This window comes from Ovis canadensis, chromosome 9 (genome assembly GCF_042477335.2).
Source record: "Ovis canadensis isolate MfBH-ARS-UI-01 breed Bighorn chromosome 9, ARS-UI_OviCan_v2, whole genome shotgun sequence".
Lineage (NCBI taxonomy): Eukaryota > Metazoa > Chordata > Mammalia > Artiodactyla > Bovidae > Ovis > Ovis canadensis.
Window position 1 is genome coordinate 88121629 of NC_091253.1, and position 26651 is coordinate 88148279.

A 26651-nucleotide genomic window follows, 5' to 3' on the forward strand; every position below is an offset into this window, starting at 1 on the left:
GGCCACTAAATAATGATCAAAGGATCAATCCAAGAAGAAGATATAACAATTATAAATATATATGCACCCAGTATAGGAGCACCGCAATATGTAAGACAAATGCTAACAAGTATGAAAGGGGAAATCAACAATAACACAATAATAGTGGGAGACTTTAATACCCCACTCACACCTATGGACAGATCAACTAAACAGAAAATTAACAAAGAAACACAAACTTTAAATGATACATTAGATCAGTTAGACCTAATTGATAGCTATAGGACATTTCACCCCAAAACAATGAATTTCACCTTTTTTCAAGTGCTCATGGAACCTTCTCCAGGATAGATCACATCCTGGGCCATAAATCTAAACTTGATAAATTCAAAAAAATCGAAATCATTCCAAGCATCTTTTCTGACCATAATGCATTAAGATTAGATCTCAATTACAGGAGAAAAACTATTAAAAATTCCAACATATGGAGGTTGAACAACACACTTCTGAATAACCAACAAATCACAGAAGAAATCAAAAAAGAAATCAAAATATGCATAGAAACTAATGAAAATGAAAACACAACAACTCAAAACCTGTGGGACACTATAAAAGCAGTGCTAAGAGGAAAGTTCATAGCACTACAGGCATACCTCAAGAAACAAGAAAAAAGTCAAATAAATAACCTAACTCTACAACTAAAGCAACTAGAAAAGGAAGAATTGGAGAACCCCAGAGTTAGTAGAAGGAAAGAAATCTTAAAAATTAGGGCAGAAATAAATGCAAAAGAAACAAAAGAGACCATAGCAAAAATCAACAAAACCAAAAGCTGGTTCTTTGAAAGGATAAATAAAATTGACAAACCATTAGCCAGACTCATCAAGAAGCAAAGAAAGAAAAATCAAATCAATAAAATTAGAAATGAAAATGGAGAGATCACAACAGACAACACAGAAATACAAAGGATCATAAGAGACTACTATCAGCAGTTGTATGCCAATAAAATGGACAACGGGGAAGAAATGGACAAATTCTTAGAAAACTACAATTTTCCAAAACTGAACCAGGAAGAAATAGAAAATCTTAACAGACCCATCACAAGCATGGAAATTGAAACTGTAATCAGAAATCTTCCAGCAAACAAAAGCCCAGGTCCAGACGGCTTCACAGCTGAATTCTACCAAAAATTTCGAGAAGAGCTAACACCTATCCTACTCAAACTTCCAGAAAATTGCAGAGGAAGGGAAACTTCCAAACTCATTCTATGAGGCCACCATCACCCTAATACCAAAACCTGACAAAGATGTCACAAAAAAAGAAAACTACAGGCCAATATCACTGATGAACATAGATGCAAAAATCCTCAACAAAATTCTAGCAATCAGAATCCAACAACGCATTAAAAAGATCATACACCATGACCAAGTGGGCTTTATCCCAGGGATGCAAGGATTCTTCAATATCCGCAAATCAATCAATGTAATTCACCACATTAACAAATTGAAAAATAAAAACCATATGATTATCTCAATAGATGCAGAGAAGGCCTTTGACAAAATTCAACATCCATTTATGATAAAAAAAAACTCTCCAGAAAGCAGGAATAGAAGGAACATACCTCAACATAATAAAAGCTATATATGACAAACCCACAGCAAACATTATCCTCAATGGTGAAAAATTGAAAGCATTTCCCCTAAAGTCAGGAACAAGACAAGGGTGTCCACTTTCACCGCTACTATTCAACATAGTTCTGGAAGTTTTGCCACAGCAATCAGAGCAGAAAAAGAAATAAAAGGAATCCAAATTGGAAAAGAAGAAGTAAAACTCTCACTGTTTGCAGATGACATGATCCTCTACATGGAAAACCCTATAAAGACTCCACCAGAAAATTACTAGAGCTCATCAATGAATATAGTAAAGTTGCAGGATATAAAATCAACACACAGAAATCCCTTGCATTCCTATACACTAACAATGAGAATGTAGAAAAAGAAATTAAGGAAAAAATTCCATTCACCATTGCAACGAAAAGAATAAAATACTTAGGAATATATCTACCTAAAGAAACTAAAGACCTATATATAGAAAACTATAAAACACTGATGAAAGAAATCAAAGAGGACACTAATAGATGGAGAAATATACCATGTTCATGGATCGGAAGAATCAATATAGTGAAAATGAGTATACTACCCAAAGCAATTTACAAATTCAATGCAATCCCTATCAAGCTACCAGTCATATTTTTCATAGAACTAGAACAAATAATTTCAAGATTTGTATGGAAATACAAAAAACCTTGAATTGCCAAAGCAATCTTGAGAAAGAAGAATGGAACTGGAGGAATCAACTTGCCTGACTTCAGGCTCTACTACAAAGCCACAGTCATCAAGACAGTATGGTACTGGCACAAAGACAGACATATAGATCAATGGAACAAAATAGGAAGCCCAGAAACAAATCCACACACATATGGACACCTTATCTTTGACAAAGGAGGCAAGAATATACAATGGAGTAAAGACAATCTCTTTAACAAGTGGTGCTGGGAAAACTGGTCAACCACTTGTAAAAGAATGAAACTAGATCACTTTCTAACACCATACACAAAAATAAACTCAAAATGGATTAAAGATCTAAATGTAAGACCAGAAACTATAAAACTCCTAGAAGAGAACATAGGCAAAACACTCTCAGACATAAATCACAGCAGGATCCTCTATGATCCACCTCCCAGAATTCTGGAAATAAAAGCAAAAATAAACAAATGGGATCTAATTAAAATTAAAAGCTTCTGCACAACAAAGGAAAATATAAGCAAGGTGAAAAGACAGCCTTAAGAATGGGAGAAAATAATAGCAAATGAAGCAACTGACAAACAACTAATCTCAAAAATATACAAGCAACTTATGCAGCTCAATTCCAGAAAAATAAACGACCCATCAAAAAATGGGCCAAAGAACTAAATAGACATTTCTCCAAAGAAGACATACGGATGGCTAACAAACACATGAAAAGATGCTCAACATCACTCATTATTAGAGAAATGCAAATCAAAACCACAATGAGGTACCACTTCACACCAGTCAGAATGGCTGCGATCCAAAAATCTGCAAGCAATAAATGCTGGAGAGGGTGTGGAGAAAAGGGAACCCTCCTACACTGTTGGTGGGAATGCAAACTAGTACAGCCACTATGGAGAACAGTGTGGAGATTCCTTAAAAAATTGCAAATAGAACTACCTTATGACCCAGCAATCCCACTTCTGGGCATACACACCGAGGAAACCAGAATTGAAAGAGACTTGTAGACCCCAAATGTTCATTGCAGCACTGTTTATAGAAGCCAGGACATGGAAGCGACCTAGATGTCCATCAGCAGACGAATGGATAAGAAAGTTGTGGCACATATACACAATGGAGTATTACTCAGCCATTAAAAAGAATTCATTTGAATCAGTTCTGATGAGATGGATGAAACTGGAGCCGATTATACAGAGTGAAGTAAGCCAGAAAGAAAAACACCAATACAGTATACTAACACATATATATGGAATTTAGAAAGATGGCAATGACGACCCTGTATGCAAGACAGGAAAAAAGACACAGCTGTGTATAACGGACTTTTGGACTCAGAGGGAGAGGGAGAGGGTGGGATGATTTGGGAGAATGGCATTCTAACATGTATACTATCATGTAAGAATTGAATCGCCAGTCTATGTCAGACGCAGGATACAGCATGCTTGGGGCTGGTGCATGGGGATGACCCAGAGAGATGTTATGGGGAGGGAGGTGGGAGGGGGGTTCATGTTTGGGAACACATGTAAGAATTAAAGATTTTAAAATTAAAAAAATTTTTTAAAAAATATGATATTAAGAAAAATAAAAATCAATGATTTTCTTATTAGTGAATAACAGACACCTGGAGCCAGTCATCCTGGAAGGTGAAGTCAAGCGGGCCTTAGGAAGCATCACTACAAACAAAGCTAGTGGATATGATGGAATTCCAGTTGAGCTATTTTAAGTCTTAAAAGATGGTGCTATGAAACTGCTGCATTCAATATGTCAGCAAATTTGGAAAACTCAGCAGTGGCCACAGGACTAGAAAATATCAGTTTTCATTCCAATCCCAAAGAAAGACAAGGCCAAAGAATGTTCAAACTGCCGCACAATTGCACTGATCTCACATGCCAGCAAAGTAATGCTCAAAATTCTCCAAGCCAGGCTCAAAAGACGTGAACTGTGAACTTCCAGATGTTCAAGCTGGATTCAGAAAAGGCAGTGGAACCAAAGACAAAACTGCTAACATCCACTGGATCATCAAAAAAAAGAGTCCCAGAAAAACATCCACTTCTGCTTTATTGACTATACCAAAGCCTTTGTGTGGATCACAACAAACTGTGGAAAATTCTTCAAGAGATGCAAACACCAGATCACCTGACCTGCCTCCTGAGAAACCTGTTTGCAAGTCAAGAAGCTGCAGTTAGAACTGGACATGGAACAACAGACTGGTTCCAAATTGGGAAAGGAGGTCATCAAGGCTGTGTATTTTCACCCTACTTATTCAACTCTTATGCAGAATACATCATGTGAAATGCTGGGCTAGATGAAGCACAAGCTGGAATCAAAATTGTCAAGAAAAATATCAATAACCTCAGATATGCAGATGACACCACCCTTATGGCAGAAAGCAAAGAGGAACTAAAGAGGCCCTGGATGAAAGTGAAAGAGGAGAATGGAAAAGTTGGTTTAAAACACAACATTCAAAAAACTAAGATCATGGCATCTGGTCCCATCAATTCATGGCAAATAGATGGGGAAACAGTGGAAACAGTGAGAGACTTTATTTTGGGGGGCTTCAAAATCACTGCAGATAGTGACTGCAGCCATGAAATTAAAAGACGCTTGCTCCTTGTAAGAAAAGCTATGACCAATCTACACAGCATATTAAAAAGCAGAGACATTACTTTGCTGACAGTGGTCCCTGTATTCAGAGCTATGGTTTTTCCACTAGTGATGTATGAATGTGAGAGCTGGACCGTAAAGAAGGCCAAAAGCCAAAGTATTGATGCTTTTGAACTGTGGTACTGAAGAAGACCCTTGAGAGTCCCTTGGACTGCAAAGAGATCAAACCAGTCCATCCTAAAGGAAATCAGTCCTGAATATTCATTGGAAAGACTGATGCTGAAGCTCCAATACTTTGGCCACCTGATGGCCCACTCGTTGGAAAAGACTCTGATGCTGGGAAAGATTGAGGGCAGGAGAAGGCGGCGACAAGGATGAGATGGTTGGATGGCATCACTGACTCAATGAATACGAGTTTGAGCAAGCTCCAAGAGTTGGTGATGGACAGGGAAACCTGGTGCTTTGCTGCAGTCCAGGGGGGTCACAAAGAGTTGGACACACTGAGCAACTGAACTGAATTAGTGAATAACATCTTTCTTATTCTACAGATGAAAAAATCATAGCAAAGAACTTTCATTTGGTTATAAATTGGCAAACTCAGGATTTAAATTCCAACTACTGTAACTTATTCCATCTTTTTAAAGATAAAATCCATCAAGGTCCTTTAACATTATTCTAACAATACAAACAAGAGAGGCAGATCATCATAGAATTTAGGGGAGAAATTATTTTTAAACAAATTCATGGTATAAGCAGCCGCCAGCAGATTCACTCATATCTACTCTTCACTGATAAATCTATAAATACACATACTCAATTAAACATCATCCTCATTCAAACTCACTTCTAGGTTTTCTGGCAAGAAAAACAACTTTTTTAATCCTCATGACAAGAGATTTTTGGAATATCATAAACTTTTAAGTCACAACACATGCCTATAGACCTCTTTCAGCTGGGACAAAACTTGATAAATAATAACTAGAGTACCTAAAATACAGTACCAAAAGACGTTAGTCATTTTACTTCAACATAAAATAGTAAACTTACAAATCCAGAAAATGTTTTATATCATCTTCATATCTTGCTATTTAACCATAAATACCATATAAATTTCTACTGAGGAATAAATAAAGCTTATTATTAACTGTCCCTAATAAGATCTCAAATAGGGCATCATCACTGAATATCATCTTGGTAATAAAACAAAAAGTCAGACCAACTCAACCCAAGACCAGTCTGGGTCCACAGAGCTGAACTCTGGACCTCTCTTATCAAAGCCATTCAACAGAAGGAGTATCCCACTGCTTGCTCTTCTGAAGCAAAAGAAACATCACTCAGAGAATTCTAAGAAATCAGTCACTATAATTCACACTTATTATTAATTAATAATGAGAGGTTTTTTATGAAAGATGCTTTTGAAGTTCCAAATCCTTGCTTACTCCTTTGTCAAAAGAATGAACTAGGGGGAAAAAAAAGAATGAATTAGAACCTGGAGAAGAAAAAAGCATCTCTTTGATCTCTGGTCAGAATTTCTTTAAATATTCTTTGCCTTTGAAACAGTGCATCTTAACATAGACGCATTGGCAGAATTCAGGAATTTCGTAACTTTCAATGAAAAAATATATACTCAGTACTTAACTAAAATGAAGCATTCTTCTAATTATGAATGCAGGTAACAAATCACAGTTACACCACTAGTACCTTCAACTCTAAAACCTAAAGAAATCATAAATATATCAAATAACACTGGTGAAGCTATCTCAAAACACTTTATACATGTCAGTACTTTGAAACTATAATAGGTATTAGACTTTCTGCTATACTTCACTGTTCAACATGTTAATACTGAAGCACATATTTAAAAACAACAAAAAGACAAAATACAGGAAATAACAGTTTTCAGACACTGGACTTCAGGCAATGAAGGACAGTACGTTCTGAGAGAAGAGAAACAAGAGAAATGAGTTTGACTGGCCCAGCTTACTGTCTGGAATGAGTTTCCAAGCTACAATAAGAAAGAGGGAATCCAAGTAGAGCTCAGAGTCTCACAGATGAGAAAACAGAGTACTGAGTGTAGGCAGACTAAGGTGTCTAGAGTTTGCAGAACAGAGCACCAAACAAGGGGACCTGCTCAGAGAGAGTGAGCTCCTGAGCCTGCAGAGGGCCCCACTCCAGTCTTCACCTGAGTATTCATCAGTTTCATGTAAGGAAACTAAGGCCTTTAAAAGAATAACCAGAAAGGGGCAAAGAAAATACTCCGCAAGGCTTACAACCGTGAATAGTCTGTGTTCCTACCACCAAGAAAGAGAAAAGCTCTAATTCACAGAAGACCAGGTACAGTACTCAAAGGGGTAATTATCTCAATAACGGAATAAAATTGGGCTTAAGCTAATGGCTGCTAAAGGTTTTAGAACCCATCTAAAAACCTTTAAGGCAAGACAACTGAATTAAATTGCTTCCAAATAACTTAAAATGTTTTCTAGAACACAATAATATCCAACACACAACAAAATAAAATTCACAATGTCTAGCATCCAATTATCAGATGTGCAAAGAAGCAGGAGGATATCACAATGAGGAAAAATAAAAGTTAGTCCACAGAAAAAGACCTGGTAATAACATATTTCATAGCATTAATAAATGAAAACATTAAAACAGCTATCTAAATAAAATGAAATTCAAAAAAAGCACATTATTTTTAATAATCCCAACTGAACCTCTAGAGATGAAAAATATAGTATCTGAGATGAAACATAAAGTAGATGGAATTAACAGCAGATTAGCTACAGAAGACTAGTCATCTTGAACAGAAATATAAATTATCAAAAGTGAAACCAAAAAAATGAAAGGAAAAAGAAAAACATTATGAAGAGAACATCAGAGAGCTCCGCAGAACTTCAAGCAGCACAATATATGTGTTATTCAAGTCCCCAAAGGAGGAGTAAGGGGAATTGAAACAGATATTTGAAATAATACCCCCAATTTTTCTAAGTATATCTGAAAACTATAAACTCACAGATACAAAAACCTTAATGTACTCCAAGCACAAATAACACGAAGGAAAGGACACGAAGACATTAAAATCAAGGTGCTTAGAACTTTCCAAGGAAAGGTTCATTGGCTTTACCAGTGTGTCAAAAGAATCTGCAACATGCACAATAGAAGGTTAAGAATTTCTGCTTTAGACAGCTGGAAGAAAAAAACAATTCAGATGTGTTTGGAAGCAAGCAACCTTTTTCTTTACAAAAAAAAAAAAAAAGAGCAAACCTAATCTTCTTAGAACACATAAAGGAATAGTCATAAAATTTTGAAAATTGCATTCAATCAAAATTTAAAACTGCTCAAGAAACACCTATTAGAAAATGAATTAGGCAAGTCAGAGACCAGCAAAAAAATATTCCCTAGGGGTATTTGACACGTATTGTCATTCTTGAATTCAAAATATATAAAGAACCACCTTTATTCATAGCCAACTCACTTCGCTGGACAGCAGAAACTAACGTTAACACTGTAAATCAACTATACTTCAATAAAAAAGATTAAGGGAAAAGTCACCAATCAGTAAGGAAACAAAAAAGTTTTAAAAATAGGCAAATATTTAACAAATGGCACAAAGTCAGATATAGTAATTGTCAAAAATCACACCCAGAGAGATGTTATGGGGAGGGAGGTGGGAGGGGGGTTCATGTTTGGGAACGCATGTAAGAATTAAAGATTTTAAAATTTAAAAAATAAAAAACTAAAAAAAAAAAAAATCACACCAAAAAAGTTCAAAATAATTGATCAGGGAAGTGCAAATTAAAACCACAATGAGCAACCACAACATATACATCAGAATGGCAAAAAGTGAAAAAGAACTGACAACAACAAATGTTGCCAAGGATGTGGAGCAACTGGCATACACTGTTGACGGGAATGTGAAGTGAAGTCGCTCAGTTGTGTCTGACTCTTTGCGACCCCATGGACTGTAGCCTACCAGGCTCCTCTGTCCATGATATTTTCCAGGCAAGAGTACTGGGGTGGGTTGCCATTTCCTTCTCCGGGGATCTTCCTGACTCAGGGATCGAATCCAGGTCTCCTGCATTGCAGGCAGACGCTTTACCCTCTGAGCCACCAGGGATGGGAATGTAAAATGGCACAATTACTTTGGGGGAAAAGCCTGGTAATTTTTTTTTTTTAAAGTATGTAACAATTCTTCTGTTAGGTATTAAACCAAGAAAAAGAATAGCTACATGTCTTCAAGAGACTTTCAGAAGAATGTCCAGGTCATCTTCACTTATGATAACCAAAACTGGAAATAACTCAAGCATTCATCAACAGGGTAATGTCTAAATAAACTATGTTACATTCATATGGCACAGTCATTCAATGTACTTAGCAATAAAAAGGAAACAAACACTGATATATATAACAATACAGATGAACCCCTAAATACTATGCTTTTAGAGCAGTGAAAATACTATGATACCATAATGATTGGATACATTTGTCCAAACCCACAGAATATACATCAGCAAGAGTGAACTTTAACTAAACTACTGACTCTGGGTGATAATGATGTAGGTTCATCAGCTGTGATAAGTAGAGGGATGCTGATAATGGGGGAGGTTATGCATGTATGAGAGCAGGGGTATATGGGAAATCTCTGTACCTACCCTTCAATTTTGTTGCAAATCTAAAATTGCTCAAAAAATTAAGTCTTAAAAAGTTTTTTAAAATAAAAAGTAAAAAAATATATATATTATGCTTAAGGAAAGAATCCTTTCACAGAAGAATTTATACTGTATGTTTTCTATTTACATGAAATTCCAGAATCAGCAAAAACTAATGCATGGCTTCTTTCTTTTTAGAGATTCGTAACAGGGTTTTCTTGAGTGGAAGGGAGGGTGGGCAGGCAGTTGGAGCAAGGGAAGTGACTGAATAGTGGCATGAGATAACTTTTTGAGATATTAATGACATATTTTGATGAGTGTCCCGTATCACACAGGCATACACATTTCTCAAAACTTCTTAAATAGCATACTTAAATTAACATTTATGCATTTCACCTTATGAGTTTAACCTTTAAAAAAAAAAGAAAAAGAACTGTCAATAAACATAAACTCTAGATAGGGATATACTGCTGAAATCTAGTGGTGAAGTACATTGATGTCCATAACTTAACCATGAAATGCAGCAAAAACTGGTTGAATTGATGGAGGGAAAGTGGTGTTAGATGAACAGATACATGATAAGCAAATGTGATAAATATTCACTGTAGAATCCAGATGATGAGTAGATCCTACACATCTACTCAACCACATAGTGCCTGTTGATTGTATAATACTTTCAATTTTCCATATATTAATACTTGAAATTTACCATAACAGCATGGTGGAGAAAATGAACTGACCAGCTTCTATATGCTAGGTTTTGTTCAACTAGTTTTTGTTCTATCAGTTCTGTCATATAACCCTAGGAACAGAACTGATGGATAATATAGTAACTCTATGTACAACTTTTTGACAAACCAGATTGTGTACCATTCCCACCATCTGTGCTTAAAGGTTCCAATCTTCCCACATCCTGCCAACACTTATTATGAGTCGTTTTTAATTTTAACTACACTGGTTAGTAGCTATAAAGCACTATCTCATTGTGGTTTTGACTTGTATTACCCTTCATGACTAATGATACTGAGCATATTTTCACATGCTTGTTGGCCACCTCGATATTCTTTCTGGAAACAGCGCTATAAAGGCCTTTTGCCCACTTTTTAATGGGGTTATTTGTTCCCAAGTTTTAAATGCCCTTTAGCTAAAGCCTCTAACTATAGAAGTCAATCATCACCTTTTCCAAATTTTTCCTGAGACTCAGACCAACACAAGTCAAAGCCTACCACTCCTTTCACCATTTTTCTACTTCCAATCGTTAATACCTCTAATATTAGTAAGTCAAACATCTGCCATCCACTTAACTGTTTAAGTGCTTAACTAACTGTTCACATGTCTGTCCACTCCAAGGTACATTAAGATTTTAAATCTGTCTCTGTACTTTCCCACATTTCTTTATCTCTGCATTCTCCTACATTCCCAGCAATAATGTCTTACACACAAATAGGCTTTAGTAAAAGTATAATGAACTGAATAAGTGAAATTAACCCACTAAGTATCTTTCAATGAAGTAATGCTCCAATTAATTAACTAGGTATCCTCCAAAACATACAGTTAATTAGGTATAATTATAGTTTATTATAGACTATCCTGGTCGCTCAGTAAAGAATCCACCTGCACTGCAGGAGACCTGGGTTCAATCCCTGAGTTAGGAAGAACACTGGGAGGGCATGGCAACCCACTCCAGTATTGTTGCCTGGAGAATCCCCATGGACAGAGGAGTATAGAGGGCTGCAGTCCATGGAGTCACAAAGAGTTGGACACAACTGAGCATCTAAGCACAGCACACATAGTTAATTATAATTACATATAATTAAGTATGAATAACTTAGTTAAAATAACTCAGTGAGACTTTATAGAAAAGTTATCAATATAGCTGCTCCTGAACAACAAGGTAGTTAGGAGTACAAGATGAAAATCCAGGTATAACTTTATAGACAACTCACCATCATATTTACAGTTCTGTATCTGAGGATTCAACCAACCATGGATCATGCAGTTTTACTGAAAAAATTTGTGTGTAATTGGATCTTGCACAGTTCAAACCCATGTGTTCAAGGGTCAACTGTACTATAACTTACTAGGAAATGTTAAGGTTGGACTATCCTTTTATATAATGTATATTCTGAACACTTATACCTACTAGAAATAGTCAAGTTATTTTTAGCATGTAGAAAAAAGAAAGTGAGAATAATAAGCAAAATGTAGAAAAGAAAAAGATCAGTGTTAAGCAAATCATCCCATCATATTGGAATAATATAAACCATAATCTAATGTTGTAGCTTTTCAAGTTTCACAATGGTGAAAACACTTGTAAGAACAACAGTTATAAAAACTTTGTTGTATTTACCTGTAACATTTCCCAACATATCTTTATTGTGACAAGTAGAATCTTCTGTTTCTCCATCTTTAAAATTTCCTATTTCTCCATAGTAAAGAGCAATCCCAAGTTGCATTATACGGATAAACATAGGCAACTGTTGATCAGTGATAGAAAGTTTCAAACTCTCTACTAAGGTATGAATCTGTATTTTGGAGAAAACAAAAGCATCAACAAAAGTATATTCAAAGAGAATACCATTTAAACATAAGTACAGAAATGTTAAGCCTTAAAATGGAGTACCATAGGAAAATGTGTAATGTCTCAATGTTTCTAATATTTAAGGCAAAATGACAGTTCTAAAATCTTAGAAATTTAAACAAATTTTCCTATAATGATCACTATCTTTAGACAGAAGCAATGTTAATCCTAACTAAGTGCAAATAGAAACATGAGAAGATACAGTCACAATGGATTTCAAGATTACTTTTCCAAAAATCTTTTAACAAAATTACCCATCCTATAATACTAAGAGTATAACAGTACTCCAACAAAAACCATAAAGATCTCTGTCACAAATAAGAATAAAGTTTCATAATGTCATTTTTTAAGTCATTAATCCACCCTTTCCAGCTTTATTAACCAAAAAGAATGCAAACATATCCTAAAAACATACGTTAAGTGAGCAAACTTCTAACACTATAACTATGAAAGTATGCATATGGTAAAATAATTTTCAGATATAGAAAACAAAGTGAAAACATGACCAGGAAAATTTCTCAAACAAACTTTAAATAAAAGAATTAAACATGGTATAAAATTTACAACATGAATCAATTATAAGAAGTAAGACTAATTATTATCAGTAGGACATAAAGTCAACAATCAAAGTTCTCCTTATAGAACAATACATCAATAAAATATAAAGAAAAGCTCAATATAATAATTTCTTGTTGCTACATAAACATGGAATAAAACCAATTAAGCCATAAAGTCTTTTGGAAGGTTTATTTTAACTAACTGGTATTTGAGTGTCTATGAAACTTGAAAAAGTAATGGCAATCAGCATATCTTTAGGGATAAAGGCACAAAAAAACTGTACTTGAAGGGAAGCAAGTTATACAGGGTGGTATAAAATACCATACTCAAATATGAGTACAAGTTTTAAAAACTGACAAAAACCATACACCAAATAGTCTATGAAGAGGTTAAGAAAATTGAGGAAGGGTTGTGCAGGTGTGCAATGCAGGCCTGCGAAGCTCTTCTGAAATCTGACATTTATCTGCCACATTCTTTTAAATACCATATGGCACCAACAGCACCAGTGACAGCTGTCTTAGCAAAACCAACCTCAATCCTGTATGCACATATGTATGCACTTAAAATCTTATAAACATACATACCTTTAAAATATATAAGATATTTTATATATTATACATATAAATATCTTTAAAATCAATAAAGCTAACCAACAATAGGAAAATTGACAAAGACCCTGAATGAATTTTTCAAAAAAAATTATGGCCACTGAACATATTTTCAAATATCTAATTTTGCTAATAATCAAATTAATACTAAATTGCATTATTTTTGCTAAACAAGTTGGCTTTTATAAGTATGATCATATTTAAGGATAGTAGAGTATAATACAGGCATCTCCCTTAATGTTCATGAGCATATACACTGGTTAAACATTTCTGGAAGCAATTTTGTAGTTCATATGACAGGCCTTGAAAGTTTAAACCCATTAATAAGATATTTGCAATTACAGAAATCATTCCTAAGGAATCAATCAGAGATGTAGTCAAAGATTTATGTGTAGACTTTCATTCCTCTGAAAAACTGTTAAGAAAAAGTAAATTTTCACTAACAGGAAATATTCAATAACACATCTGTATGCTCTGTATCTCATAGATGATATAATCTCCAAGACATTTATTACTCACAAAAGGTAGAAAATTACAAACAGTCTACCCAAATACAAATAAATTCAAAAGTCACCTAATGAAACATATATGAGAACCTTAGACAAATAATGAGCATCTCAAACATTTTTGGAAATTCCCTGTCTTTGATATGATCAATGAGTTTAACCATGTCCATTCAATACTTATTTCCTAGGACTAAGTGCTGAAACAATGATGCCTCTAACTCAAAACACCAAATCTTATATCACAGTACTATTAATAAAAAACTGAAAATTTAATTTCAGTTAAGCATAAATGGTACCACTCTCCTCTAATTTACCCACATCCTAAAATGTGCAATTAAATCTGTATTAAAGATCAATAAAAAATTTTTTATATGGTAAGGTGTCCCCATATCCATTACTTGCTTTCAAAATATATCTTGAATTTACTCTTAACATTCCCCAACTTCACTGGTAGAGTCAAGGTCAAAGAAGGAATGTTTAAGTCCATTTTCCTGGGATAGGGATACAATTAGTATTCAATCAACACTATTCCATGCTTATATTTGTCTAAGAAGCTAATTCAAAAACAGAAGGAAAGAGTAACAGAATTGAAAGAAAACAATATGTCCTGTACAAAGTGTAAGGAAAAAAATATACTCAAGAGTGAGCACTACCAAAGAAAAGTAGGTGGAATTCATGTATAAATACAAAGCTACATAAAATGACATGTCATGTTTTAAAAGCACAATGTAAAAATAATAAATAATTTAAATAACCACACCCAAACAAGCACAGTGGTCAATACCAGTGTTCAGACTTAGGACTGGCTTTTTCATTACAATACAAAAGCTTATAATTCAATAATAAAAATTTATTCCATGTGAAAACTTAGTTAACAAGATCACAAGTCACTATGTGAATTCTTTTTCAAAGACAGATAAATAGATAAGAGATATAGAACATTTTTATGCAATAAAACAACACAAAATTTACACTTACAGAATAACTATATACACTAAAAATATTTGCCAATACCTGGAGAACAAATTTTCACGTGGATCAAAAGATATTACTGAAACATTCACATATTCTTAAGATTTTAATCACATTTTGAAACCATAGACAGCTAAAATTCCCTAAACCAATAAACTAATAGATATGCAAATTAAGTCATAAAGTTATCTAAGGAAAACAAGGGTCAGAAACTATTATTATCAAATGAAAAATTTATAAGAATGAAATAAAGATTAATATTCAGTCCACCATGGGTATAAATACACTTTTTGATATGATCTTCTCTATCTAATTGAAGAGAAAAACACTAACAATCAGCTGGAAAAACTAAAATGGAATCTAAGTCACAGGGTAAAAAAGTTGTCCCCAAAATATCTCTGTTAGAACACTAAATAAAAAAAGTTATAATACATAACAAATAACATAAAAGTTATAAACAAAACTTTTTTACATTACATATTTGAGGTTAATTTCCTCATTGCTTTTTAACAATGATTAGTATGTATAACAATCAATAAACAAAGTAGAAACATGCAACTTGATTACTAGAAAAAGAAACACCTACTTTTATAACAGATGGCATCTTAGAATTTAGGTTATCATATGTAAAATGCAGACGAGTTCTGAAGGAACACTTGTACAATAAAGGATCCTGGTAGAATTCTATTTTACCACTGGCATTTCGTTTATCAAGACAAACTGTACAGTCAGAAAAATTAATAACCTTTCTCAACACCAGATCAGTTGCTAAAAGAAAAAAGAAGAGAAAAACATTTTAAGTAAAAAGTAAACTTAGAAGGAAAAAAAAAGGCAATTCTTTATTAGTACAACAGTAATAAAAATAATAGCAGAAATAAGATTAATAAAGCATTTAATATAGGACTGTCAGCACCTATGAACAGAACTTCACATTTAACGTATCACTGAAAGCTTCCAACAATATTATGAAATAGGCACAATAATCCCCATTTAATGTATGAAGAATCAAATAGAAGCCAAAGAAATGAAGCAGCTTGTCCCCAATTTGCTTGACTCTCAACTACAAATTTAAGACAAAGTTTATAAAAATTTTTCTACATTTCACCATCTGCAATGGAATATTAAACAACAATAAAATTCTTGAAAAACTACATTATAAAGACATTTGAGTAACAGTCGCTTATTTAACATTTATTTCTCCACTGAAAAACTTACTGCTGTTCTCAAAGCTTGTACTCTTCAATATGGTAGCCACCATCAATACAGTGTTATTTAAATTTACCTATGAATTAATTAAAATTATATGGAAATAAAATTTCAGGTCCTTGATTGCATTAGCCACATTGCATGTACTCAAAAGCCACATACAGTTAGTGGCTAGGGTACTGGACAGTAAAAAGTAAAACATTCCCATCATCACAGAAAATTCTAGTGGCCAACATGTTTTTAAATAATGACTAATGAAGAAATTACCAAATTACCAGTTATAAAGTTTGTTTTCAAAGGAATAAAAATGGAAACAATTGCTGGTAAAGTATCAAACTAGAGAACAAAACCTGTAGAAAATTTATTCCTAACTAACAATAATTCCTCGGTAAATATCAGGCCCAAATCTACCTAGTCAGTGATTTTAAGTTGGCAACTATCCATACACTATGGCCATGGCAATCTTCAAAACAATAAACTATATTTTAGTCCATTCTATTTCTGAGAACATCCTGGCAACCTCTAATTAATTCAGCATTTAATTTTGTTTTCTTTTGGATTTAGGTTTTTAAGATGTATGAAGAATATGTACATGTATGAAAATAGTAAAGTTTTATTAAGGAAATAAATTTTTAATTTTTTACCTGAAAAAATTACAAACTTACCACATTATTTCATGTTATACAGTATATAAATGATTTAGTTACTATTATATACATGTACACAAATTAAAGAAATTATCAAAATAGGAAAGAAATTATCATAAGAAGAAATGAAAGAAACCCTCTAGATGCTTTCTTCCCTCTCTTTATAATAATCATAATTCACGGAGTATTTGCTATTAGACACTACACTAAATCTTTTGCAATCATTCTCTCTTATAATATTTATATGGCTCTGTTTAAAAGCTGTGGAATGAAGGCACAATAAAGGTAAATAATTTGTCTTGTCAGACAGTTTATAAAGCGCAGAGCTATAATTCAAACTCTGAAAACCTTACTCCAGAGCACATGTTCTTCTCCATAACACTATAAAAATCACTTTATGCTAAAGTAATCATATTTCAAGGATATTCTAGAAAACATTTCTGTGAAAGTGAAAAGGATTAAGTTTTGAAAAATACTTTCCTAAACACTAATAAGAACGATCTTAAAAACATACAAAATGAATTCTACTTCTGGTATTTTTAGATAATGTGCTACAATCCAACCTATAAAATGAGGGTAATAATTATGCTCACCTAATAAGCACTGTAGAAAAAGACTCTGCATTAGTTTCAAAATGTGAACATTTGCATATCCTCCTAACAAACCCACTCCTAAGTACTATGTATGTCCTAAAGAAATGCTTACATGCATGTATAATGTTTTCAAGATTCATTCATGTTTTACCATATATGAAGACTTCATTCTTTCTTAACTATTTTGTTTCAATCCTTTAACTTCTGAAGTAGATACTGCTTCCCCCTTTAGAGGCATTGACACTATCTCAGAAACAAGCTTGGGTTTTTGCATATGCCCTTATTTATGCCTTACAACAAAGCTGCAATATCAGGATTATTTTTCATTTTTAAAATGTGAAGGCCAAACCTTAAAGAACACATAAAACAACTGTATTTCAGTTCTTCTACTTCCTATTGGTATGCCTTAACAAGGCAAGTTAGGAAACCTTGAGACTCAATTTCACTTTGCTGTCTTGTAACTAGGACTTAAATAAATGAATATACAACTAACAAATGAGAAAGGATATCACTTTACGGAATTGTAATGAGAATCTGAGAAAATGAATTTAAATAAGAACAGCAGCTTCTGAGCACTTACTATGTACCAAATACTTTTATGCTATGGTATGTATTTGAGGAAAATAAGAAACCACAAAGTAACTCACACAAGATCATACATCTCTATGAAGTTGGGAGAGTCAAGATTCCAACTCAGGTAGTCTAACTTTAGTGCCAGCACCTTTAGCAATTATGTACAATGGCAAATCACAGATAAAAGGCTTTCACAATAGTCTCCTTACTATATTTTCCAAAAATATCCACTCCCTACACTATCAGAACGTGTATCTAAAAGTGTTGTGACTTATTTAACTATTATGTCTTCTAGCAAAACAGCAGCACTTTTTTCACAGCTGTATTTTCAAGGTTTCACAGCATGCCTACCTTCCATGTTGAAAATATATAAGTATATTTGGTAGTTATTAAAGATATATTATTATTAAATAGTTCTTTTAATATAAGCAGAAGGAAAATGCAGCACATAATAAAGGAGGCTTTGTGATTATCCAAAAACGCTCTGCAGTATACAAATCTAAAACATACATCAGATACACAGTTTTGCCATTACTGAACTATGTAAAAACAACACATTCCCTTTCCTCTTTCAAAAACATTCAAAATTTTAACTATTATTTAATTTTTATTCCTTCAATCCACACTACTGTAAAATATGACATTAACATTTGAAACAAGCATGAGATAAGAAAATTAGGACTATTAGAAAACAAGTCAGATTTCTTAAATCTGAAGGTCTAATAATCTCCTATAATTGTATGCTAAATTTAATATATATGCATTTTTTTCAGGATGAAGATATAAAGCTCTCAGTAGACTTAGCAAAGAGCCTGGTGGCCCAAAAAAGGTTTAGAATCCAAGATAAATGTTTCAACAGAAGAAAAAGCTTTAATAATCTTGACGTTTACTCACCAGAAATATCCATGAATGCACGATCCCACAATTCACCTACTGTATAGCATTCTGCGGATGTGATGTTGACTGAAAGGACAATATCATCTTCAACATATTTTAGTATCAGATTATTTATAACAATATTTACATTATTTACAACTCGTCTGATCAGACTCTGTACATAGCCTATAAAATAAGGGAAAAAAGATTCCAATTAGATGTTAAATCAATAATTATCCTTAAAATGTTACTGAACTTAATGTACATGAACAATAAGTATCATTCTGCATCTTTTGCAAAGATGAAACCAACATTCAGATAGGGAAATAGGCGTGCCAAAGAGTTAATAAGTACCAGATCCTTCTCAACAAACACCCCTGCAAAGAAGTTCTGTATCATGAAGTTTCATGTACTAGAGAAATCATAGAAGCCACACCTTTTTAACAACATAATACTAGATTTCATTCAAAGGCCATGTAATCTACAAGTACTTTGATTTCTGCCCATTTTATAAACATTTTCTCAAATGAAACAATGTTACTGTATACTGATTATACAATATAGAAGAAAAGCTTCTTTAAGGTTATTTTTTCAGCTACCATCTTCTCTTCCTACTTTTGAATAGCTATTAAAATACTCAAAAATTAGGGCTCGAGAAAGGAAGATAAAAGAAACATGACCATCACAATGAATTTGACTCAGTTCAGTCGCTCAGTCGTGTCCGACTCTTTGCGACCCCATGAATCACAGCACATCAGGTCTCTCTGTCCATCACCACCTCCCGGAGTTCACTCAGACTCACGTCGATCGAGTCAGTGATGCCATCCAGCCTTCTCATGAATCTTATATTGTATAATAGTGAAACGGGAAAGGGAGAATATGACTGAGGAAGAAAATACAGAAAGTACTAAAAGAGAGGGAAAGAACACAAAGATGAAGACAAAAGAGAAAAGTAGGGGAAGAAAGAGAACAGATAAAAGCGTAACAGGAATTCATAATATCAAAAGTTTTTCACACAATAAGCATATACAGATATATTACTGAATTTAATAGAAAATATAAATAAAACTAAGCATGCTTCACTCGTGTCCGACTCTGTGTGACCCCTTAGATGGCAGCTCACCAGGCTCCCCTGTCCCTGGGATTCTCCAGGCAAGAACACTGGAGTGGGTTGCCATTTCCTTCTCCAATGCTTGAAAGTGAAAAGTGAAAGTGAAGTTGCTCAGTCGTGTCCGACTCTTAGCGACCCCATGGACTGGAGCCTACCAGACTCCTCTGTCCATGGGATTTTGCAGGCAAGAGTACTGGAGTGGGGTGCCACTGCCTTCATAAATAGCATTAAAAAAAGACAGGAGAAAAAGATTAAAAACTATTCAAATGTATTTTCCACTATAAAATCTATATAAAAACTAATTTAAAATTTAGCTATATAATTAAATAACTATCTGCTTATATTCTTTAAACCACAAGTTTACTGGACAAAACAGAATCAACTTCTGTCAGCAGCTGACATTGTTAACACCTACACTGAAGCCTGCTCCAAGAAAACTTATTTAAAGTTATTCAACCATAACATGCTTGCAAAAACCAATTCCTTCACTCACTCCCAATGGATACAAACAGAAAAGAAATGTACAATGACTAAATTCAAGTTTTTCTCATATTAGCAGCTTTTAAAGTGCCAATTATCATATGCTATAAAATTAACACAAAAAATATCAGTAAGATTAAGGTTTCAGATATTATTGTACCAGGGAAGATAGATGCTAAAATGATACATAAATTAAGCTTCAAAAATAAATTTTAAGTATCAAAATGCTCACCCTTAAAAAGTATATTTCCCTCATGCTATCACTATTCAACACAGATGTTAAAAATAAACAGCTTCTGAGAAGTCAAGAAGCATGACTAATACTGATTTTCCTATTTCTGAAAACCTGTCATGAATAAAGAACTCTTAAAAACCACTTAAGAGTTCATGACTTTTTATTGTGGGGGGAGGAAGGGGGGGCCAGTGACTCTCAGAAAACATAATGCAAAATAATAACAGAAACATAATACTATAAATGTATTGAAACTGATAGAAAAACTGATGGATTTTTCACCTACATTTCAATACCCTCTCTCAGTTTCCCATTATACAAGCTGAGATGAATAGGCCAATTCACCACAGTAAAATAACCAAGTATTTAAAAAGAGGGCTTCCCTGATTCTTAGACGGTATAAAACCCGCCTGCAATGGTGGAGACCCAGGTTCAATCTCTGGGTCAGGAAGATCCTCTGAAGAAGGGAATGGCTACTACCCACTCCAGTATTCTTGCCTGGAAAATTCCATGAACAGAGGAGCCTGGTGGGCTACAGTCCATGGGGTCGCAATAGAGTCAGACACAATTTAGTGACTATAAACAAAAAAGCTTGCTTTACAAACCCACTTTACAGACAGACAGTATTTGCCCTAACATGGTCACTAGGAAACCAACTTGCTCAGAAACAGAAATTCCATGGTTGATGACTTAGTTACAGTACCTAAAAACTTCCTGATCAAGTTTTTGGTGTAAAATTTAGCTGGGGTTACTGAAGCATCATATAGGCAAAGTAAAGTCGCTCAGTCGTGTCCAACTCTTTGCAACCCCATGGATTGTAGCCTACCAGGCTCCTCCCTCCATGGGATTCTCCAGGCAAGAGTACTGGAGTGGGTTGCCATTTCCTTCTCCAGGGGATCTTCCCGACCTAAGGATCGAACCTGGGTCTCCCGCATTCCAGGCAGACGCTTTAACCTCTGAGCCACCAGGGAAGCCATCATATAAGCAACTTATGCTCAAATAATTAAAGGAAAAGTAAGTTCTCTATAATGTTCTTGCCTTTTTTGGAAGGCTGAAATTATTTCAAAATAAAACTTTTTTTAGAAGGTTAAGAATTAAGAATTCCTATTGGTAATACAGTAGAGAAGTTCAATAATTTTTTTTAATCTATCAGCTTTGGTAACTAAAAGATAACTTAGGGCAGCTACTGTAGGAGCTAAGGAAACTAGCAATGAGTTGAAGATACTTATCAGTATTATTATTTAAGATAGTCACAGAAGTTATAAACAACTAAATTAGGGTACAAAAGAGAAATCAGTGTTAAGTACTGACAAGAAGAACACAAAATTATCATTACACGAAGACGACTGTTTTTTATACAGAAAATCCAAAAGATATAACTGAAAAATACTGAATATCAATCAGCTAACAAAATGCAAAAGTTAGCTTTTCTACATCACAAAACGACAGGAGAATAACATGGTAAAAAAATTGATAATTCTACTTAGTAATAAAAAATAAATAGCATTTTCCATCTATAAAAGATTCAAAGAAATACAACAGTAAAAAACAGCATTGGACCAAAAATGTGCTTGGAAGAAAAAACTGTTACATTTTTCACAGGGAATAATTTGGTCATACATGTCAAAACCTTAAAATTATTCACAAATTTTGATGCTATAGACTAAACAGAGGTATGTGCAAAGATTTACATGCCAGTATGTTTGTCAGAGAATTTTACAAAACTGAAAATATAAAATAACCCAAAAAACTAACAAAAAGGGATTGATTAAACAAACTGTGGAACACGGTAAAATACATGCTAATGATTAAAATAACAATGAGAAAAAGGGAACTTCCCAGGTGATCCAGTGGCTGGCACTCTGTGTTCCCAATGCAGGAGACAGGGTTCAGTCCCTGGTCTGGGAACTAGATCCTGCATGTCACAACTAAGACCCAGTGCAGTTAAATTTTTTTGTTTAATGTGAAAAAATTAATGTCCTTGAAACATGTTCCTAACATTAAAAAATGCAAATTACAAAAGAAAATGTATAAATGTATGTGTATATGCATGCACACACACACAGAAAAAATGACTTCAAAAGGTTGTACATCAAAATGTTAACAGGTTCCAGTTCTAAGTAACATACAAGTAAGCATATTCCATTCTTTCTCACTGAAATAGCCACAAAACCTAGAAAGAAAGTATGGAGCAGTTATTTCAGGACACTGAAAAGTAAACAACTAGCATGAGAGGGGAAATAGAAAAATGAAAATCAGAGCTTACAAAGAAAAAACAAATAATAAAACTGTAGCAATCAATTCAAACATATCAGTAGTTATTCTAATTTAATTGTATTGTTGCCAGAGAGGATGGTCTTTATGATAACGAATCTCTGAAATTTTTCAGGACCTTTTTAACCAAGTCTTTTTCAGTGTCTATAGATACCAAACGTGTATATCTAAAAAAACGTACACTGTCTTATCTGCTGGGAACAGAGTTTTATGTTTCTATAAAATAATCCTGTCAATTTTGGTATTTAAAGATCCAGTTTGGGGATTTTTTTTTTTTTTTTTTTGCGGTGGGGGGGGCAGGCAAGGGGGTCTGCTTGATCTACCACATTTCAAAGGTAGGTTGTTAAGGACATGAAAAGTCATCATATATTGTCTGGAGAACCGTACGTTTTAATATAACTCAGCATCTGGCCATCACTGTTTCTGCATTAAGTTTTATTTTGGCTGATTTTATTTTTGGATAGTACTGGTCTACTATGCCATTTCCCATCCTTTCACTGTCAGTCTTTCTTACCTCTCCATTTTACCTTTGTGTGTCAGAGGACACACACACCTGGACAAAATCGCTCCCTCCTTTTAATATCCCAAAAGCATTAACTGCGTTTCCTTACTTCTTTACTCTGGTTTTGTAGTTAGTCGTCTACAATATCTCCTATACAGAGCCATTAATTCTGAGGGCAAAGACAGCCTTCAACTAGTTGCTTCAGCATACAGCATACAGATTTAGGGAATTGAACAGCCTGCCTCCACTAAACAATATTTTGAAATTCAGTGTAGTCAGAATGAAGTAAAAACTCTCCAGTTATCACTTTTTTCTGTTATGAACAAAACATAAATGTTAGATATCATAAAGGTTATTGACAAAAATCATAATGTCCTTTTCAATATATTAAAGAGAAAGAACACCTGTATGGCAGAAATGGCTAGCTACCCATCAATATTTGTGCTCCCCCTTTCAGAATACAGAACTGTTACTGAGATATGACTTTAAGACATACATAACATCAATAAAAATAATTTTCCTCAATGAAATTTGAGAAGAATATACATCACTTTCAACCTGGGGGTAGCAAAAAGTGGAGAGGTCTCCTCCAGAGCGTCCTCTTGAAAAAGCTGAAAACAGTACAATTCAAAACCTAGGTAGGGCACAGCAGAGCCTCTGGATAAGGGAGTCTGGGCTTCTGATACACTGACTTTAACTGGTACATAAAGAAAACATAACATTTCTGTCGTGCTAATGCCCTGAAATTTATGTTAATGTGTCCTCCGGTTAACATTAACTTAACTTACACAATTAGTCACTTCTTTTAAGTTTTCCCTGAAAATGTTAATTAAAAAATGTTACAATAATATAAGCATAGAAATAGAAAATGTAAAATAAGCTATGCATTTCTTTTTCATTTACAACAAGGTATTCTATTCTTAAATGTTCCAGAAAGGCACAGTGATGAGAGTTTAAACTGCTGAGCTTCTGCAAGCAGTTAAGAAATGATTGTGCTATCTTCTAGAGTAATACATTGCCGTTTGGTGTTCAAGCTCTTGAACAGTTGATACATTATAAATATTCTTAAATTATTTGATATATTCTCCAGCTATTATTAAACTCCCTACAAGAGATAATTTTTCAGAAAACCAAGCCCTAACCAGCCTAAGGTGACAAGCATTAAGCAAGCAAACACAGACACACAACACAGCTTCCATTTCATATTCAGTATTTTCTGCAGAAGACAAAACCTTGACTAAATACCTACTAATTTAACAAGGTATACCTCACGTATACCACAGGTGTGTGCGTGCTCAGTCACTAAATCATGTCCGACTCTGCGACCCCATGGACTGCAACCCGCTAGGCTCCTCTGTCCATGGGATCTTCCAGGCAAGAATACTAGAATGAGTTGCCATTTCCTCCTCTAAAGAATCTTCCTGATCCGGGGATCAAACCCACTTCTCCTGAATTAGCAGGCAGATTCTTTACCACTGAGCCACCTGGGAAGCCGTATACCACAGGTATTACAAATTAGAATAAGGTATTTGTCATCTACATCAAAATATCCAAGTTGCCATTTTCTCATCCATAAAACAAAAGCTAGACCAGAGGCTTAGCTAGGGCTTATAAGTAGACTTCAGTGAGTATGTGAATATCCTAAAGTGACATGCAAATTTTAAATGTGCATACATGGGTCTATAACTATTTCAGAAGATTTTCAAAGGTCCACATCCCAAAAAAGATAGCTAGCTAAACCAGAAACGTCTGAAGTAGCTTCTCCTTCTACATTTCAAGGACACTATGACCCTGATTATCAGAGTCTGAAAACTCTGATTTTGTGCAGTTGAGTTTTTGTGCAATGCAATAAATACATAAATGGCTATTAACAATCAGACATTGTATTAGATCAGGGGCTGACCAAATGAGGCCGTGCCATGTTTTTATAAAGTTTTATTGGAACACAGTCACAAACATTAGTTTATTTATAGTTTATGACTGATTTCACCAGTACAACAGAAAAGTAGAATAGCTGTAACAGAAAATATGTGGCTTGCAAAGCTTAAAATATTTAATAACTGGGTCTTCACAGAAAATATCTGCTAACCTCCATGACAGATGATGAATATCAAAAACATCTAGGTCACTTCAGACCCAGTGGGTATGATTTTTAATTTCTCTATACCCTAAATATTTCTATCAAACCCTGTACATGTATACATACATATAGATATATATTCTGAGTAAAAAGGTAAGGAGAAAAGAAGAGACAATTATATGACAAAATAAAAAGGAACTATGCACTGGAACACAAAATTTATCTGAGCTTCTTGACCAAATAAGCAGAAAAAATATTTAATCAGAAAAAACACATCAGTTAATTAAGAAGCTCTGAATAAATTAAAGGACAATACCCTTAAAGCCGTTTTAGAGAAAACGTAGAGGCAGTGCATGAAAGGCTGGCTTCTTACAATGACCTTCAACAAAGCCAAAGGCTGTACACTTTAGAAAGCATAGGACTACAGAATTAGAAGTGATCCCATTTCTAAACTAGATAAAGTGCAGAGACTACTGAGGAAAGCCTGAATGAAGAAAGAAAGAAATGAAACATCCTTAAACTTTCCCTCTAAATAGGAACTGTCAATATATCTTACTGAGTATCTTAGGCCCACAACTCAACTTGTTATTATTAGCAGTTATTCAAGTTTCTGGCCTATATATTAACTGAAAGTAAATGCGAATGGTTCAAATCAGGCAGATTCAAACTCTTTTGACCTCTCTCCCAGCAAGAAATATTACATCATAACCCAGAATAAGCACACATATGTGTAAGTCTCTTGAAATATGATTAACCTTTAATACATGCCACACACACTGAGGTTTTCTCGTCTATGCTATATATTTTTTAAATGCTTTCCATGACCCACTAAACTGCTTTCACAATACTGGTCAGGATGCATAATCTGAAAAAGACTATTCCAGATAACAAGATCAGAAATTGCAAAGAAAATGAGATATCGACTTGCTGTTCCTTTCCTACTGGAGAGGTGCCCAGCCTTCACGATACAAAACAATTATTGGCAACACCGAAACTTTTCTCAAAAAAGCAACTCTGAATCTATATAAATGTTTGAATTCCAAAATTATAACCACAGATGCTGGAAGAATAACTTTGCCCAAGAAATTTTGAGAACAGGAATTCATTTCTACCATGAAAGAACTTTAATATAATTTCCAGGCAGGATAATATTACAGAAATGAGTCCACAAATAACCATGAGTTAATCTTTAAATAAAATGATTTACCATTATCCAACCGGATTCTCAAATTATCCCTTTTCTTTCCTTTGGCAATATTAAGTTTAGTTGCTCTGCCTCCCAGTAACTGCCCAACAAGTTCAGTTACTTCCTAC

General features: G+C 34.1%; 1 protein-coding gene across 9 annotated transcripts in view; it reads right to left on the reverse strand.

Annotated features, from left to right (window-relative positions):
* Positions 1–26651, reverse strand: part of VPS13B (vacuolar protein sorting 13 homolog B) — a 787290-nt gene that overhangs the window by 710108 nt on the left and 50531 nt on the right. For all 9 annotated transcript variants that reach the window (XM_069600522.1, XM_069600521.1, XM_069600524.1 and 6 more), the window contains exons 5-7: positions 18677–18844; positions 15350–15531; positions 11889–12063 (exon numbers count right to left, since the gene is read on the reverse strand). In XM_069600522.1, coding sequence (XP_069456623.1) covers positions 11889–12063; positions 15350–15531; positions 18677–18844 — 525 coding nt within the window. The remainder of the gene's footprint in view (positions 1–11888; positions 12064–15349; positions 15532–18676; positions 18845–26651) is intronic.